Here is a 17,909-nt window from a genome sequence, read left to right as displayed (position 1 = left end):
ATGTAAATGCAACTTGCAGTGCGTGCCGCAGGCCTCAAGCGAGAGCGAAATGCCCCTCCAGATTCCAATTACTCATGTACCCTACCGTACACACATCACTTGAGCGCTAGGCTAGACCTCGACCAGTTATAGCAGGTACATTTACCCAATACACTGGAGTACATACATACAAACATGGTTGCATAGTAGTGCTGTAGCTAGAACTACGGTTTAGAGCTCAACCTCCGATGCTGGCAGCTTATCCACACCTTCCGCAATACTCCTCCTTTCCTTGTCCGGGATATGTATACTGTATCACCACCTGCATAGTTGTATTAATAGTTTATATAAACCCCCTTTCCGTAATGTGGAGGTGTAATGGGCCTGTTTCTTCTCTTTCTACTTCTTCCGCTTCTTTCTGGGCCTCGAATTGTCGGAAGGCGACTCGTAAACCGCCTGCAGAATTACGCTCCCCAGCAAGAACAATTTCTTCTGCTGCTGCTCCCTTCACTCGGCCTACTCCCCGGCGATCCTTGCCTCGGCCCTCGCATAGGCACATCTACTGCTCGTACATGATGGCATCCACTCTTCCCAGGCTCCCCCTCTTCGAGGCCATTTCAAAACACCATCCGGAATCGACAGCAGTAACACATTGCCTCTCGGGGCGCACTTTCAGATATGGCGAGCTGCTCCCGGATGTAGTACGAGCACGCGACAGGATCTATGAGGCGGCAGGCAAATCAGATATCCAGGGCGAGCGCATAGCCTTCTTGGTTGAGAACAGTTATGACTACGTCGGTGAGCACCCTCGATGTCCCAGAGTTAGAGGCCGTCTGTGCTAATGTAACGTCCAGTCACTCTCCTCGCGATTCTCGCAGCTCGCGCCATTGCACTCCCACTCTCCCCTCCATTCCCGCCCGCCGAGCTGCAGTATATCCTCTCCCATTCAGAAGCGCTTTTGCTGCTTCACTCGCCCAAATATGCTACCAAGGCACAAGAGATCCTCTCAACGCCCTTCCCGAGCCCTTCGCCGAATGCTGCACCACATCCACACCCTATATTATACGAGCTGCCCAAGCACTATGGAGGTAGCTCGACTTCTGACTCAATAGCGATATCTGATAATAGGGATTCGGAAGGAGCAGGCATGATGCTATACACGTCTGGTACCACAGCTAGGCCAAAGGGCGTGCTCCTGCCCGAAACGGCGTTGACCGCGCAATGCCACTCGCTGCTCTCGGCGTGGAAGTACTCTCCGAAAGACCGCCTACTGCATGTTCTGCCGCTACACCACATCCACGGCACCGTTAACGCTGTTCTGACACCTCTGTTTGCCGGAAGTACAATCGAGTTTCTGTTTCCCTTCAATGCAGATGCTGTCTGGCGGCGGTTCGCGAACCCATACATGAGCAAGCTGCTACCGAACGTCGCAAATGGTTACGACACCCCTCCATACACAAGCGGTAACGTAACGCCTGTTGACGACAAATGGGCGCGCATGTCCAAGGCGCCCATAACCTTCTTCACCGTGGTGCCCACCGTCTATACACGTCTTCTGACAACACATGGCACCTTGCCCGAGCCAGTCGCAACTGCTGCTCGACAGGCAATTTCCCCCTCAAATATGCGCGTCTCCATCTCCGGCTCAGCTGCCCTCCCTACACCCGTAAAACGCGCCTGGAAGGAGTTGTCCCATGGCAATGTGCTGCTTGAGCGCTACGGCATGACCGAGGTGGGTATGGCGCTCTCCTGCGGCCTCTCGTATGTCGACCGTGTAGATGGCTCTGTCGGCTGGCCACTGCCGGGCGTCGAGGCCCGGTTGGTGGATACCGACACGAACGAGATTATCGAGGAAGGCGAGGAACACGACAGCCAAGGCAAAGAACGACAGGGCATGATCCAGCTGAGGGGCAAGAACGTGTTCCGCGAGTACTGGCGCAACCCCGAAGCGACGGTCAAAGAGTTCGTCGAGGGCGAGGACGGCCGGGGCCGGTGGTTCAAGACGGGCGATATCGCGGTGCGGAGGGCTGTTCCGGGAAGCGGGAGCGGCGAGAGCGGCGAATTCGCACAGGGCAAAATGTACTTTATCCTCGGGCGCGCATCCGCCGACATCATCAAGTCCGGGGGCGAAAAGGTCTCCGCGCTCGAGGTGGAGCGCGAGATGCTCTCCCTGCCCAACGTGGCCGAGGCCGCGGTGCTTGCGGTGCCCAGCGGTAAATGGGGCCAGAAAGTCGGCGCCGTCATCGTACTAAACCCCGAGTACAAGGAGCGGGGCTGGAAGCCGATGGAGATGCGGAAGGCGCTGAGGGACAGACTCGCCAACTACAAGATTCCCCAGGTGTTAAGAGTGGTCGATAGCATACCGCGAAACGCCATGGGCAAGGTCAACAAGAAAACCCTTGTAAAGGCCGTGTTTGTGGATGATTTCAGTGGAGATGAAATGTGAGATAGGGAAGAGGATATTACAATATCTGTATATACCAACAAGATAGAGTGGTCTTCTCAAAGAGTTGACTAAATGTATGGGTTGCCCATCAGGCCGTAGATAGCACACTGAAATATTGGGAAGTATTAGAGTTGGGTAGATCCATCAATCACGATAATGAACATTGCATAAAGGACTCGTATTTGATGTTTCATGTGAGCATAAGACTGCGAGGGCAACAGAAGCCCTTTAGATAACCACTGCAGAACTCAAAAGACAGCTGCCACTTCCGTCCACAAATGATGGTATCTCCCCCGGTGTTCTCTCAAGATGATATGAATTGGACAATAGTACATGAAGTCCGAGGCCTCTCTTCGTCAAGTCACAAGTCAAGCAAATCTTTTCGTTGCTGCCTTGTTTTACCATTCCCCTTCCAATGAAATGCCACCATGCTTAGGGATATAAGATCATGGCCATAATGGAGGTCAAGGCATGTCCACGTAGAAACGATACGCGTATGTAGCGACGGTCGTGTCCATGATGCTCACTCGAAATTACCATATCGCCGAGTTTTGGGTAAAGGAATTTTGCTTAGGCGGTGAACTTGGACTTGGCACGCGTGCTACCACTATGTGCCGCGTCTGTGTGGCCCGAGAACTCAACAACCTCGTCCGTGGGGAGCTTGAGGATGTTCTTGAAGCGCTTGCCAATCTCCAGAAGGATGGCCTGGCCCTTGGCCACGGGTCGGCCCTTGCCACCAGCAATGTCGCCGTCGCCCTTGCCGGGAATGGGCTTACCGATAGTACGAGTCCAGACACCGACACGGAAGAATGCCTTACGCACGTTGACGACAACCCCCATGACCTCACCATCGTCCTCGTCCTCAAGCATCTCACCGATGGCTGCCATCATTGTGTGTAGCCAGATGTCGTTGATGTCGACGGCACGCTTCTCCTTGAAGGAATAGGACCACTTCCCGCCGTGCTTATTCTGCGGGTCTTCCCATTCCGGTCGGACACCCTCCTTGAACAGATGGTAGTCGGATTTGAGAGCGAGGTCTGAGACAGGAGCGATGTTGTTCTAGAGAAAGGGAAAGGTGCGTTAGCACAAGTAGAATGTTACGAACGAATCTATGGCTGTCAATCAAAACTTACGTAGATGCCCCAGAACTCCTCAACAGAGTTGAAGGTGATGACCTCCTTCAGCAGATCGTTCCAGTTGTCACCCTAAGTGGTGTCAGTCTATCATGGAGGTGGAGGCTATGGTAGATAGGATAGGATAGAATAATTACCTTGCCGTTTGAAGGCTTGGTGAACCACAAGGTCCACTTGTTCTGGAGGGGGTGCTTGACATTGAAGTTGTCCTTGTCGTGGAAGACAGTGACTAACTTCTCGGTCATGTCAGCAGCAGAGATGCCATTGTCGTTGTTGTCGCCGTCGGGCGAGACGGGGATTGTCTTCAAGTCGACTTGCTCGGCCATCTTGTCTGTGGTTGGACGCGGGGACGGATGAGGTTGGTGATTTGTGATGGATTAGGGAAAGGCGACCTAGTTCAGTGCGGTATCGTATCGGTAGAAGACGAAGTCGGCGCCTGCTTTAGATGGGAAGAGGGATGGGATGGTTCAAAGGAGCGAGTGCTTGGTGATAACAATTGTAAGTCCAAATGTTCAGGCACTGGTTTTTTTTTTTGGCGCGAATTCAGGAAGGCGCAACTTAAACGGTGATAAGTCGGCCTGTGAATGGGATTTGAGATTTGATTTCGTCGTGGGGCAACCGAATTGAATTGACTTGAATTGAATTGAGTCGCTCCTGTTGTCGAGAAAAGGTAATTAGATTGCGGGGAGGTGCGTTTGATTCAATCAGATCAGAAAATCGTGATAATCGTTTGTCGTCTTGTCTTGTCTTGGCTTTGGGGTCGATATCGCGACTTTGCGCCAGGCAGAGCCACTTCAGAATATGTCGTCACAAAAATAATGTACTGTATTTGGTCTCAGAGGGTTTTCCCACGTTTGACCTCAAACTCTGACCTCAGCTCGAGGTCAGAGCCTTATTCATGGTGGGGGCTTAGCAATTTTGTGCACAGACTTTTCAACAAGAGAGCCCGCCGCCAACACCATCGTCAAGTGCGGTCCGGTACATGTGCACTTGTACATGCTGAATCTACCACCCACCTACCTGCGTTGGGCTGCTACTATATTTATTATCATCGTGTTGTGTTATAGTAGCACGTTCTGAAACCCCTGGAGCATGCTTGCATATCTGTCAACCAGAGTTTGCTCCATTGCAACTAAAAGGGCAACCTGTTAAACGCTAGGCACTGCATGCATCTGGTTGCTTTATTCTAACAACACTTGCTACTTAGTAGCCATGGGTATCTCTGACTACGATTAATGTAACCTTAGTGATACAAGCTTGCTGTTCTGCTCAAACGGTTTACACATGCTCTTACCATACAGCAAGACATACTCGCCTTGGTACATATCATTCATTAGCTCTGTCAACCCTTCTGACCTGATGTCGGGGTAGCGCGAACAGGCGCTGAACTTGCGATACTGATATCGTCGCGCAATTTCCCCCCCTCTTTCCTCTTTTTCTTCATGAAAGCTTTGAACCCTTCCTTGCTGAGCGTCTTTGTTGGGTTGCTGCTTCTAGGCGCTAAAGAGCGCTTCCCAGCTGTGCCTGCTTCTGATGGTAGCTGCGAGGTACGGAGTGCTTTCTTTGCGACAGGCTCATCGACGCTAGGGTTTGTAGGACGTTTTTGAGATGATCTACGAATGTCCTTTCCCGCTGCAAAATGCTGGGATGACCGCTCATCCTCGCCTACAGTTTCGGGCTGCTCGAGAAGAGGTCCAGAAGGTTGAACCTCTTTATCTGTTTCTTGATTTGACGTCATTATCAGTGATTCTATGTCGTCTTGAGATATGACCTTCCCCTCACCACTTTTGGCTTCTTGAAGACCCGAGGAGCCAGGCTTCTGCTCCTTGTTTTCTGGTGGCAGAAGTGCTGGGGCCGGGGATTCAGATGATCCACGCATGTTCTTTCGCGTTGCAGTGTTACGCATTGACTCGATATCATCGGCATATAGCTCGAGTATTGCTTCCAGATTTGCTTTCGTGACAACTTTGGTTTGAAAAGATGTAGGCAGTTCCTCGGCCGTATCCATGTACCAATCGATACACGGTAGAGCATCGTCAGTGCGTTTAACGTACGACAGATACTCCTCTAACCACGCTCGAATGAAATCATCATACTGGTACGTCGCAAGTCGCCCTTTGGGTATAGATAAACAACCTGCAAGAAAATCCTCTAGGGTTCCATTGTAGCTGGGGTATGCAATACAATACCGTAAAAAGGGAGGCTCATCTGATTCAGGCAAGGAGAACACTAATCGGGGCGATTGCGGTTTATAGACCGGCGTTCGTTGTCGACAAGTGCGAGTGGTCACATGCGCAGGCAGCTCCGTGGTCTTAGTGGTCTTAGTGGACCGTGTGAGCGTCTCAGCCTTCTTTGACTCCGAGACAGTTGGTTGGTTTACCCTGAGAGTCTCCTTGACTGCGGTTGTGGTCGGCTGTGGCATTTTAAGCGACTTTGCCGGACTTCTGTGCGGCTTTGCAAAATTAGTTGCTGGGATTACGGATGACGCAGAATCCACAGATGATTGGGAACCCGGAATATCATAGCCAGAAATAGTCGCAGGGGCAGGTGGCATATTCTTCAACACAGCTGCCTTCGTACTTGTGGCAACACGGCCAAATACTGTGTCGATGCTAGCAAGATCCGAGCATGGCCTTGATCTAGGTATTTCTGCACGGGGTTGTGGGATGAAGGCCGCAGCATCGAAAGTACAAGGAACTTGAATCTGGGCTGAGGGCGGTGTCGGGTTCAGCTCGACATCTTTTCTCAATGATGCGGAGGCTTTTGCGAAAGCTTTTGGGGCAGCAACCTCCAGGTCCGCCTCCGAACCGAGACTGCTTGAAGGGAAATCGGGAAATGATGACCTTTGTCGAGTGTTTGCAGCATCCATCGTCGGTTGCAATGGCGACCTCGGGGGGATCTGCGAAATGAATGGCTCCTGTTGAGCGGCTTCACATGTCGGTTGAACGTGCCGATCAGGGGTCGGGCTGTGAGGTGGAGGTTCTCTGGCCACTGGCGGGACGCCGTCATCCCTTGGAGGGCTTGGGGACCATGTAATAGATGTGCCAGCGTCTTCCTCGTCTTCTGCTTCATCATCGGACAACGGCCCTGGCGACGGAGACGAATGAGGTGGGGCATTGCCATCTATACGAGTGCTTTCGTGTTCGTTGCCACCAGGTTCCTGGGGTTTATGGATAGCAGTCAATGCAGCCTGCCGCCTATGAAAGTCCCTCATATTTTTGAGAACCTCTGGTGGTATGTTTATTCCAGGCCTCGACTGACGGCTGAGATGTTGAGCCCATGAGTCGGACTTATCCAGTAATTCCTGCTGCTGCTTGTGGATCTTGAAAAGAGATCTTGGAAGCCGCTGCTCATCCAACAAGTCCATAACCGACGACACAGGCTGCGAGCTGCCATGGGTGGCTGTAGCGACCTTTGACCTGGCCATGGTGAAAAATTACAGGGCTCGTTGAGATATGTGCCGTGAACCTCCAATGTTGTGGATGCTACTGTTCTACAAAGAGCAAGAGCGTCCTTGCTTCAAAAAGCAACCATGAGAAAAAGCTTTGGTAACATTTCCGAAAACCAACGACTCGATATGCCTTCTATGCAGGGATCTGGTTCTCGTATGTTCCAAACAACCTTGGGTGGCAGAAATGATGGTCTTTGGTATTGAGTGAAGATATGTAGAGTCCAGACGCGTTCTGGATGAAGTTGGATATCCGGGCATCAGCGCGATGTGGGGCTGACAGCCACCCATCATATTCGCGTGAACCTGACATCAAGCAAAAGCAATCTGCTGCCCCTCTATTTACCCAACCTGGGTCGTTACATACATAGTTAAGTTACAGTAGGTACTCTTTACACAGTACGGACTTAGACTAGCATAGAGTACTCCGTCCTTACTTCTGTGAATCTTCATATCTAGCGGGACGGGACGCCTGTACTATTAGTTGTGCGCAGTGGGGTAAATACGCCAGCTTCAGCGGGTAGCACCCTTCGAAAGACACATAGCATTTGCTGCTCCTGGCTCAGTGGTAGTCTAGGGTAAACTACAGTACGCATCCGTATCTGCTCAATCCTTGGAGCTTTCCAGAGCTCCTCTGGCCCACCATCACAAGTCCCAAGTTCCGACTTGCTCGACAGCTGCAACTGCAACACCGAACTTTTGTGTTCCCCTTTGCTCATCGTCACCACTTGACTTGCGTTTAGCCTCACGAATACCACACGAGTTTTTATGTGACACGATTTTCTTTGTTGCTACTACCGCTGACTTGTTGAAACTCTTGTTTTGTTTTGCTTTGCTTGACAGCCGCCGATACCAAGTTGCATCTGAAGTCACTGCTCAAGCTGCTGCAACGCCGATGGTATATAAACCCGAGCCCAACATGAGGACATGCCATGCTTGACCGTCTGATTCAAAGGTGACTTTCGCACCTGTTCTACAAAACGCCCCGATGAGTAGTCTTATTTCCGACCCACGACGATACCAACCATGTCGACGAAGCATCCTCCGCTCCAACCACAGGCCTCACCCATGACCATCGCCTCTCCCACCACATCGAAAGCCCGTCGCGATTCTTCATCTTGGGCAGGTCCTGCACAGGGACCAGTGCGACCTGCCGTCAGCCAGGAGCAGCTTGCGCAGGCGCTGGACAAGATCCACGACTCGGCAAATCAGCGCGATGTCTTGACCACCTTTAACGAGCTTAACCCGCCCCCAGAATCGAGCACATCCCCCGAAAACAAGGGCTTCGCCGGCGACTTGGTACAAAGCGGCTTCAGCGGGCTGTACTCGAGGTTCAAAGAGGCCGTCGGTGTCACGGGGAGGGAGAAGGGTCTAGGCCAAGATGATGCTGATACGGATGCTGCTTCCAAGAGGAGCTCCAGCACAACCACTACCACAACTGTGCCCAAAGCTTCGATATCACGTATCGACACAGGCCTGACTATTTCTACACTGGCTTCTGGCTCTACCGACTCCCTGCGCCCGCCATCTGGTGGCTTTCCGGAAACGAGCTCCCAGCAGCAAGCGGCCAAATATCTAGGGTCGGCTGCTTCTGGTACAACTAAATCGGCGTCGTCAAGCCGTCAAAACATCTCGACCATAAGTAAATCGGTGGCTGTTGTGGCACCTGTCACTGTGAGTGCGTTCAAAGATGCTCCACGTAGTGCGTCCAGCCGGGCAGACGACATCTCTATTCGCACTACCGATTCCAGGAAGAGCTCCGCACGACCAAATGACAATGCAGGGATACTGCCAAACCTGGAAATACCGGGCAGATATGATAACTCCGAGTCCAAGAGTGCAGCGTCCCTAGAAAAGATCGTGATACCTAGCCGTCAACGCCGAGACGAGATTGTAGCCGCGGATGGTAATTTGGACTCACCTGTAAGTCCTGCCAAGAGCACACGATCCTCTGCGGCGGCATCCGTGCATCAACACATTGAGGACCAAGGCCTCCTTTCCCCTACAGCTAGACCTAGTGCAAGAGACGCAGCGCGGCGTCCAGCTGTCATTGATCGTATTACTGGCTCACGCAATAGAGGCTCGCACTCGAGGTCTTCCTCCCTTTCGCAGAGCACTGCAGAGCCTAGCAATATCATATCTTCCGCCCATCAGAAGGTGCGGCATGACACATGGGGTCGTGATGATAGGCCGCATAGAATGAAGTCTGGCGCCTTCCGGATACCTGGAACGACTACAGACGAAGGCGCACCAGATACCGTGAATGCCACCTTGGAGCACATGAGGAAACAGGTTCTCAGCAAGGACTTCTGGATGGCAGACGAGGCGTGCAAGGAATGTTTTCACTGCGGTGCACCATTCTCAGCCTTTCGCAGAAAGCATCACTGTCGAACATGTGGCTGCATATTCGACAGTAGATGCACCACCATCATCTCAGGTCAGAAGTTCGGCGTGGCAGGCACATTGAGGGTCTGCAAACGTTGTCTCGACATTATCAGTCAGCGGCAGCAGGACGCAAACATATCGGAAGATTCGGCTGACGACTCTTATCTGCCTGCCATCTTTCGCTCCAACCAGAAGTCTGTGACGCTCAAGCTGCCCGATTCCGACAAAGGGGACACGAGCCCCGTCAGACGACCAGAAGACTACGGTCGCGATGTGAGGTCGCTTGACACGCCTATGATGGCTATTCCAACTCGACGGATCGGTGAATCATCTAATCGCAATTCCGCCATCCTCGAAATCGATGCCCCACAACTAAGCAGACCTAGCTCATCGAGATCTCTCAAGTCTCTTGCGGCAAGGCCCCAATCGTCTAGCCATAAGCGACATCATTCTAAGCACAACCTCTTTGGTCGGTTCAAGCCTTCTCCAGCTGCAGACGATCGAGCACCATTCCGGCGATCCGCCAACGAGGAAATCGCCAAGAAGACTGGTCTTCCTGCATTCCATGACGACAATGTAATCGATCCTGACTTGGCCCCTTTCATGTCAGATGAATCAAGTGGGGATGAGCAAACCAGTATCTCTCAGATCATGGCTGGAGGTGACCCCAGTTTGTCTACCCTGGACAGTGACAAATCGACTCTTGGGCCGTATCTTGGAGCTGGGCGAAGAAATCGGCTTAGATACCCGGCGGAAAAGAGTATCAGCGGACTGAGCGTCTTCAATGAGAACGGGGCTCCAGGCTCGTACATCAGGTCTTCACGAAAACGCAATGCTAGCATCGCCAGTGCAAGCGTTTACCACCTCCGTTCACCACGACCTAGAAGTGCCCATCTCAGAGGTCCAGCCGGGTCTACGGAGACACTGCCCACTTTCGAGGGCCCTGCCACGGGGATCGCCCCAAGGTTGACAAGAAGCTCGTCAATGAAAGGAGAGAAAGCGCCCCGCGTCGAACTGAACCCAGCAAGTCTATCCCACGTACGGAAGCTACTCCAACAACTCTTACGAGACTCCGAAATACCAAATCTCGCAGCCTGGGAGAAGGCGCTTATGCCGATCCTGCTCAAGTGTACCACGTCTGTTGACCCTGATGTCGAAAGTGGCGATGACATTGACATTCGACACTACGTCAAGCTGAAAAAGATCCCAGGCGGACGACCAGGTGATACCAGCTATATTTCCGGTGTAATATTTACCAAAAAGCTAGCTCAGAAGAGCATGCCGAGGCGTTTGGCGAGTCCTCGCGTTGTCATTGTCTCATTCCCCATCGAATATCGGCGACACCAACAGCACTTCATGAGTTTAAAACCGGCAATCGATGAAGAGAAAGAATTCCTCAAGGTGATTGTCAGCCGCATCGTTACTTTACGGCCCCAGCTGGTGCTAGCCGAGAAGTCCGTATCTGGGTTGGCATTACAATATCTCTCTGAACATAATATTGCCGTCGCATACAACGTCAAACCATCTGTCATTTATGCAGTATCGCGATGTTTAGAGGCACCTATTATATCGTCAATAGACATGCTGAGTCTCCCTGTAGAACGGTTTCGCGTAGGCAGAAGCGTCGGCTTTGAGGTCAAGACGTACGTCAACGAAGAAATCCCCGGAAGGAAGAAGACGTACATGTTCCTCTCTAGTAGCAACGAACAGCTAGGCTGCACAATAGCTCTTCGAGGTGCACCTACACCTATTCTCACAAAGATCAAGCAGATTACTGATTTTATGATATACGTTGTGTACAATCTCAAGCTAGAGTCTTGCTTAATGCGCGACTCTTACATACAGCTTCCTGACAATGAGGAGTTACCTAGTCAGCACAGCGAGGAGAGTAAAGTGTCATTGAGCACTTTCGCCACCAGCGATGACGACGCACGGCAAAGAAGTCTATCCACGATGACTTTCGACGAGCTACCCTCGCAAAGCTCCGTGGAAAGCAACAGGGAAAATGAAACGCCGCCGGAATCAGATTCAGCGATCGCACAAGCCAACCAGCAGATCAACAAGTTGATCTCACTTCACGAGACACATGGCCGAGCTTCCAATGATAGTCTAATACCTGATGATGCACCGATGCCAACATTCTATAGTGACATGGTGGCCAAATATCAGACCAGAATCCTCTCTGCATCTCCATTTGTCAGGTTCGCTCAGCCTTATCTGCTGATGAGAGCACGAGAACAAGAACGGCGGCTTGTGCACCTGAAAAAGTTGCGAGATCAAGACATTGTCGAAGAGCGTGGCGAAGGGGACAGGTCTAAGCCGCAGAAATTCCAACTCATCAAACCCCACATGGTTCATCAGACGGGACAAAAAGCACCGCGTGCCATCATGGAAGTGCTGCATGCCGTCCATGATGTTGAGTATGACAAAGCTTTGTACAACTATCGTGTTCAAACGCGGCAGTGGGAGAACCACATCAAAGCCAATCTCGATTTTTTCGAACCATCTGCTCATCAAAATATTGTTGTGCTGTACTCTGTAGTCTGTACGGAGAACAAAGTCCCATGCGTCGAGCCTGGACTTATTGCCATCCAATTCTATGATGAACATGCGGAGAACGACAAATTTGACTCGGACTGTACTTTGGGTCAATACATCGAGGATGTTTGTTATGGTGCCGATTCGATATGTACTGGCACATCTTGCGATCGCAAAATGCTCGCACATCATCGCACCTATGTCCATGGCGATGCTCGAATCACATTTTTCCTTGAGCAAAATAACAAAAAAGGCATATCAAAGGATAGTATCACCATGTGGAGCTACTGTAAAAACTGTAAGAAGGAAACTGCCGAGACAGAAATGTCTCAGGGAACTTGGAAGTACTCATTTGGCAAGTATCTCGAGCTTTCGTTCTGGAGCAGAGGCACGCGCCTGGTCAACAATGAGGATGGTGACGCTTGGGATTGTCCTCATGACCATCACCGTGATCATATACGCTACTTTGGGTTGCAAGACAAGGTGGTGCGTGTTCATTATGACCCCATTGATCTCTTGGAAATCGTTGCTCCTCGAGCACGAATTACTTGGAAGGTTGAGCATGATCTCAATTTAAAGAATGAAATTTTCACGGCAATACAAGATCGATGGTCTCGGTTCACAGCATCCATCAAAGCAAGGATCAAGGCAATCAGGCTGGATAATATTGCCCCCGAGAAAGCAGAGGCTTGCAAAACCGAAGTTGAGCGCTTGACGAAGAAGGTTCAAGACGATCATGTCTTAATCATCCGAAGGCTGCAGGATTCATACATGAACTCCAAGTACTATGAAGTCATTCCTCTAAGTGCAGTCCTGCGAGGTGAGATATTCACAAAAGTCACGGAATGGGACGCTGCTTTTGCCAAGTTCGAAATTGATTTCCTTCCCACCGAGAAAGACCTTCGAAGGCTGACAATGCTTCAATTGCGCAAAATGTTCACAGATGAGTCGAAGGAATCCCTCATCAGTAACGAAACTCCAACTGAGACACCAGACGCAACTGAAAAACCATCGCAAATGTTTGGACCTGAAAGTGCAGCTAGTGAAATCAGCGAAGTCAGCGGAATCAGTGGAATCAGTGGAATCAGTGAGGAGCGGCCTAGTGACCGATTAACGGAGAAGGAGCCCGTGCAGATCGTCCCAGACCTTGATATGAGCGTAGGGGCCGACGCTCAAGCGGCGCCTGTTCTAGCTCCTGACGCCGTTCTAGAAAGAGCCGAGCCTTTGGACTTGGCTACCACGCCTGCGACTCCTAGACAAAGCTTTCTCAACCCGAGCCAGACCCAGTCCATCGATGTTCCTCCGCTTGTGCCGGACGAAACGCCAGAGGCTGAGCTGTCAACTCCCACCACATCGCCAGCACCGTCTGTTGCATTGCCAAATGTAGGCGGCCCATCAATGTCGGTGGCTGAGCAGATCGACCAACTTCGTCGGCGCCAGCAGTCTGTCGTTCTTGATGAGGCTAGAGAGGTGAATGCCGGAACCAAAGACTCGCCTCAAGCTACGCTTGAGCCTCAAAGGACTGTGGTTCCTGAAAACCTTCCGTCCCGTAGAAAGGGGTTGCACGTATCGCCTCCTATGGTCCGTGCTATGTCACAGCCAGCACATAGTATGCCGACTCTACCGCGTACCCAGTCTGCTAGCAGCAGGAAGTTTTTCGGCCTTGGCAAGGATAAGGACAGAACGCCAACGACAGAGCAGGCTTCTAGCATAGATCTACGTAAAATCCCCACAAACGAATCTGTCAAAGGCGAAAAGAAGCTCTTTAGTCTGCGGTCCAAACACGGAAGCAAGTCCTCTATTCCTCGATTTGTTGGCCGTAAGAAGGATTCGAGAGTGTCTACTCTTGCACGTCACTTTGAGCAGTTGAGTCGCGAGTTTGAGAAAGAGAGAAAGAAAGATGAAAAACAGCGTGCTGCTAAGATGTCACACGCTCGGGCTTTCCTCCAACGTTCTACAACCAAGGCTATAGTGGAAGTATACGAAGATCCCGATGAAGCCGTCCAAGAGCCGGGTCAGGCTACAGACGACTCTGCGATGGACAAAGATACTGAGGGCACCAAGAATAGTGGAGAGGTTGATACACACACTGATATTCTTTCCGATGCTGGCGCCGATGGCGATGATGCCACCCCAATAGCTCGGCCAGGCATGCTCCAGTTTCCGACCGATACTTCACAACCACAAGCTGAGGAGCGTCCAAATGAAGATACCGCTACCGAGGCAGAAACGGATGATCAAGCTCAAAATACCAGCCAACTACCAACAGATGACGAGCAGGGAGAAAGCGATACGGAGCAATCTCTCCTTGAGGGAAGCGCGCTGGAGGAGATTGCGGATTCTCTCGATCCTAGCACTGACATACCTTTGGAACTACCGAAACAGGACAAGACAAACTTCATGAAAATTCTCACCAACTTCTGGGCAGAACGAAGTGCGAGCGAATGGCCAGCGTTGGAATATCCTATTAGCGCGATGGATCACTTGTTCGATCATTCTGATATTATTGTCAGAGAGGATGAGCCAAGCTCATTGATAGCTTTCACATTGGATTGCGAAGAATATCGCGAAAAGGCTAGAAAATTTCACGGGCGAAAGGATCCAGAGGTCCTTGAAAGTGAGATAGACACAGAAGGTCCCGGCATCCCCACAGCTGACTGGCACATGGCCAGTGAAGAAGGTCTCGAGGCCAGCATGCGGAAGGTTGGAAGCAAACATCTCAAGTTTCAGTTCAATGAAGGTTCCGCCAAGATGTTGGTCAAGATATTCTATGCAGAACAGTTCGATGCATTGCGGATAAAGTGTGGCTCTGCTCATAGAATCATTGAGTCCTTGTCACGCTGTTTGAAATACGACTCCAAGGGCGGAAAGTCAAAGTCAGTCTTCCTTAAGACCCAGGATGATCGACTGATGATGAAGGTAAGTCTTCACACCCCCAACCCTTGCTCAGAAAGCTACTAATCTATGCACAGTCTTTATCACCAATTGAGACCTCCGCTTTCCTGAAATTCGCTCCTATATACTTTGAGTACATGGCCGAAGCCCTGTTCCGAGATCTGCCTTCCGTCATAGCAAAGATGTTGGGCTTTTTCCAGGTCATAATCAAGAATCCACTGACGAATACTGAGATCAAACTTGATCTGCTACTCATGGAAAACCTTTTCTATGATCGAGCGCCAACAAGGATTTTCGATCTCAAGGGCTCCATGCGGAATCGAAAAATTCAGTCAACTGGCGAGCAGAACGAGGTTCTTCTAGACGAAAACATGGTTGAATATATATATGAATCACCACTCTTTGCGCGTGAGCACTCGACCAAACTTCTGCGCGCCTCGGTCCGGAACGACACGCTTTTCCTCGCCAGGCAAAATGTTATGGATTACAGTCTTATGATCGCTGTGGATGAAGCTAAGAAGGAACTCGTCGTCGGAATTATTGACTGCATTCGCACATACACGTGGGACAAAACGCTTGAGAGCTGGATCAAGGGACGCGGCTTCGCTGGAGGGGGTCGCAATCGGCCTACTGTGACGAGTCCACGGGAGTACAAGTCCCGTTTCAGAGAAGCCATGGCTAGGTAAGCTCGCTTCACCTTTTACTTGTTGCAATGTTCCGACACTAACAATGACAAAGGTATATCCTAGAAGCGCCAAACTGTTGGCATCAATTCCATGTACCCTCGATGCACAGACCACCAGCATACCTCAATGCGATTGGCGATGATGGGGCCGAAGAGCTTGCTCAAGAGTAATCGTCTTGAAGCCAGTGAATGTCTAGGTAGTTCCGGATCATTCAGATGAATGCTATGGATTTTGGGTTGTGTTCTTGGGAGGGCATTGCGAGGCGTTGGGACAGCATTGATATATAGCATAAAGACAAATAGGTCTAGTAGCCAATAACGATGCGTGAAATGCCCTTTGTGTAAACTGTTGATCGTCACAGCTTCCGACCACTGTCTGTCAATTCATGAGAGTATGACCATGATGGGCCTTTTTTGTCTGTCAGACGCACGTAGTTGCTATACTGCTTCCAGTCGTTTAAGGCTGCGCTTCCTGTAAGATTGCGCTGAAATGCAACCGACTAATTATACCATCCAGGCGGGCGCTCGCCTAGAGATGCCCCCACTAAAAGCTTCCAAGCCTCAAACTTTCAGCTCAATGATCTCATAACCGCTAATACACCACACAGACTTGCCTAATGCACGGAACGCAGCACGCGTTTGTCTGAGAGAGGAGGAGAACTCAGGGCTAAAGGGCTCGGCAGACTGGAAAAGAAAATCATGTCGATAGATCTGAACTGGGAGACCCTCACCGTGGGTCCGGATGGCGAAGACCTCGCCGCCCGCATCCGCGATTTCATTCACACCAAGTTCCAGACGGTGCCGCTGCCGCGCTTCATCAAGTCGGTCAAGGTGCACGACTTCCAGTTCGGCAGCATCCCTCCCAAGGTCACCCTCAAGGATATCTGCGACCCGCTCCCAGACTTCTACGAGGAGATGCCAGAGGCCGACGAGCTGGATGACGAGGAGGAAGAAGGTGCCGACGGGGCCGAAACGGAAGATGGGAGGGGCCCCAACCACGTCGATGAGGTCCCGGACGCTATCAGGGCCGCGGAGCGGAGGCGGAAAGAGGAGCAGAGGAGGAGGTTGGCTGGCGGAGCCGGCAATAGCAGGAGTGCCAGTCCAGCGCCGGATCATCTCGGCCACGTTCACACGGCGGGCCTGCGGAGCGCGCCGCAGACGCCCGATGTCGGTTCACCCTTCTTGGGACTGGGCGTCTCGACACCCGGCATAACTGGGGGCACGGCCAACATGGCTCACTACTTCCCGAGCCACATCGCGACCGGCTGGCCGTCGGGCACACAGACGCCGCTAGCTGCCGTGGCCACCTCGCAGCATCTCAACGGGTGGCTGGAGTCGGGCGGGTCGTCTTATCCGCAGTCGCCGTCTTCGCGAGGCACAGGAGGCGGCGGCGGCCATAATCGCAACCGCTCACACAGCTCGATTAGTATACAGGACTTCCCTGCTGCTTCACCTCCGGCAGGGGGCCCACTGAGGGAGAAACATAGCGTGTCTACCCTTGCACCAACCTCGGCAGGCCATTCGAGGCCGCCGACCAGGGACACGGGAGCGTTGGCGGGGAGCGCGATCGAAGAAGAGTTCGACGATGTGGACGGGGTCAATGATGGTGATCTTGGCGACGAGGACGACGAGGATGAGGAGGAAAGGAAATTCCGCGAGCCGCGCATCGAGGACCTGCAGGCCGTGTTCCGGATCAAGTATGCGGGCGATATCAAGCTCATGCTGACGGCCGAGATACTGCTCGATTATCCCATGCCTAGCTTCGTGGGCATACCGGTTAAATTAAACATCACCGGTCTGTCGTTCGACGGCGTCGGAGTTGTGGCGAATATCAGAAAGCGGGTTCACTTCTGTTTCCTTAGCCCCGATGATGCAGTTACAGCCGTCGGGGACGACGGAGAATCGGACGAGGCGGAGGATGGTGCCGGGCGTGTCCAAGGTGAAAAGCGACAAAAGGGTCGGATGGGCGGTCTGCTGCAAGAGATCAAGGTTGAGAGTGAGATTGGACAGCGGGAAGGCATGAAACAAAGCCTGAAGAATGTGGGCAAGGTAGAACGCTTCGTGCTGGAGCAGGTAAGAAGGATATTCGAGGAAGAGTTCGTTTACCCAAGCTTCTGGACATTCTTGGTATAGGCATGGAAAAGCATTCTGGGTCGAATTGAAGCATGAGGCGCTGTATATGTTGTTGTACATTGTTGCCATGAAGGCGGCTATCTATCTATCGCTACTCGCACATGGCTCCTCGCTCGTTACAGCAACTCAATTTACTCGTCATGGAGTTTGGTCGAGCTTTGTGATCTTATCGACCCCAGGCATGTGCTCAGATCCTCTTCTGAATAGCCTGTCAGCAAGTCCAGCTGGTTCCGCCTCTGCTCCTTCCCCCTTTGGATTTCTTCGCCT

General features: G+C 51.7%; 5 protein-coding genes across 5 annotated transcripts; 3 read left to right on the top strand and 2 right to left on the bottom strand.

Annotated features, from left to right (window-relative positions):
* Positions 1-554: 554 nt before the first annotated feature.
* BKA67DRAFT_532562 (AMP-binding enzyme) lies at positions 555-2,425 on the top strand (the record flags this gene model as incomplete). Its single annotated transcript, XM_046099554.1, has 2 exons — positions 555-777; positions 834-2,425. The coding sequence occupies 2 exons, from the start codon at positions 555-557 to the stop codon at positions 2,423-2,425; spliced, it is 1,815 nt and encodes a 604-aa protein (XP_045961583.1).
* A 487-nt stretch (positions 2,426-2,912) lies between these two features.
* Positions 2,913-4,130, bottom strand: BKA67DRAFT_186953 (eukaryotic translation initiation factor 4E-1). Its single transcript, XM_046095319.1, has 3 exons — positions 3,696-4,130; positions 3,559-3,630; positions 2,913-3,484 (listed from the first exon to the last, which is right to left on the bottom strand). The coding sequence occupies exons 1-3, from the start codon at positions 3,882-3,884 to the stop codon at positions 2,996-2,998; spliced, it is 750 nt and encodes a 249-aa protein (XP_045961582.1). The 5' UTR covers positions 3,885-4,130; the 3' UTR covers positions 2,913-2,995.
* Positions 4,131-4,560: 430 nt separating this feature from the next.
* Positions 4,561-7,360, bottom strand: BKA67DRAFT_186950 (uncharacterized protein). Its single transcript, XM_046095318.1, has one exon. It carries the CDS (start codon positions 6,983-6,985, stop codon positions 4,901-4,903), a length of 2,085 nt encoding a protein of 694 aa, XP_045961581.1. The 5' UTR covers positions 6,986-7,360; the 3' UTR covers positions 4,561-4,900.
* Positions 7,361-7,648: 288 nt separating this feature from the next.
* Positions 7,649-15,855, top strand: BKA67DRAFT_555042 (uncharacterized protein). Its single transcript, XM_046102035.1, has 3 exons — positions 7,649-14,848; positions 14,902-15,506; positions 15,563-15,855. Exons 1-3 carry the CDS (start codon positions 8,033-8,035, stop codon positions 15,678-15,680), a joined length of 7,539 nt encoding a protein of 2,512 aa, XP_045961580.1. The 5' UTR covers positions 7,649-8,032; the 3' UTR covers positions 15,681-15,855.
* A 30-nt stretch (positions 15,856-15,885) lies between these two features.
* On the top strand, positions 15,886-17,825 carry BKA67DRAFT_186928 (uncharacterized protein). Its single transcript, XM_046095317.1, has 2 exons — positions 15,886-15,983; positions 16,118-17,825. Exon 2 carries the CDS (start codon positions 16,209-16,211, stop codon positions 17,640-17,642), a length of 1,434 nt encoding a protein of 477 aa, XP_045961579.1. The 5' UTR covers positions 15,886-15,983; positions 16,118-16,208; the 3' UTR covers positions 17,643-17,825.
* Positions 17,826-17,909: the final 84 nt, after the last annotated feature.

Source organism: Truncatella angustata (assembly GCF_020726525.1).
Source record: "Truncatella angustata strain MPI-SDFR-AT-0073 chromosome Unknown BKA67scaffold_2, whole genome shotgun sequence".
Classification (NCBI taxonomy): Eukaryota; Fungi; Ascomycota; class Sordariomycetes; order Amphisphaeriales; family Sporocadaceae; genus Truncatella; species Truncatella angustata.
This window is presented reverse-complemented; position numbering and strand designations above follow the sequence as displayed.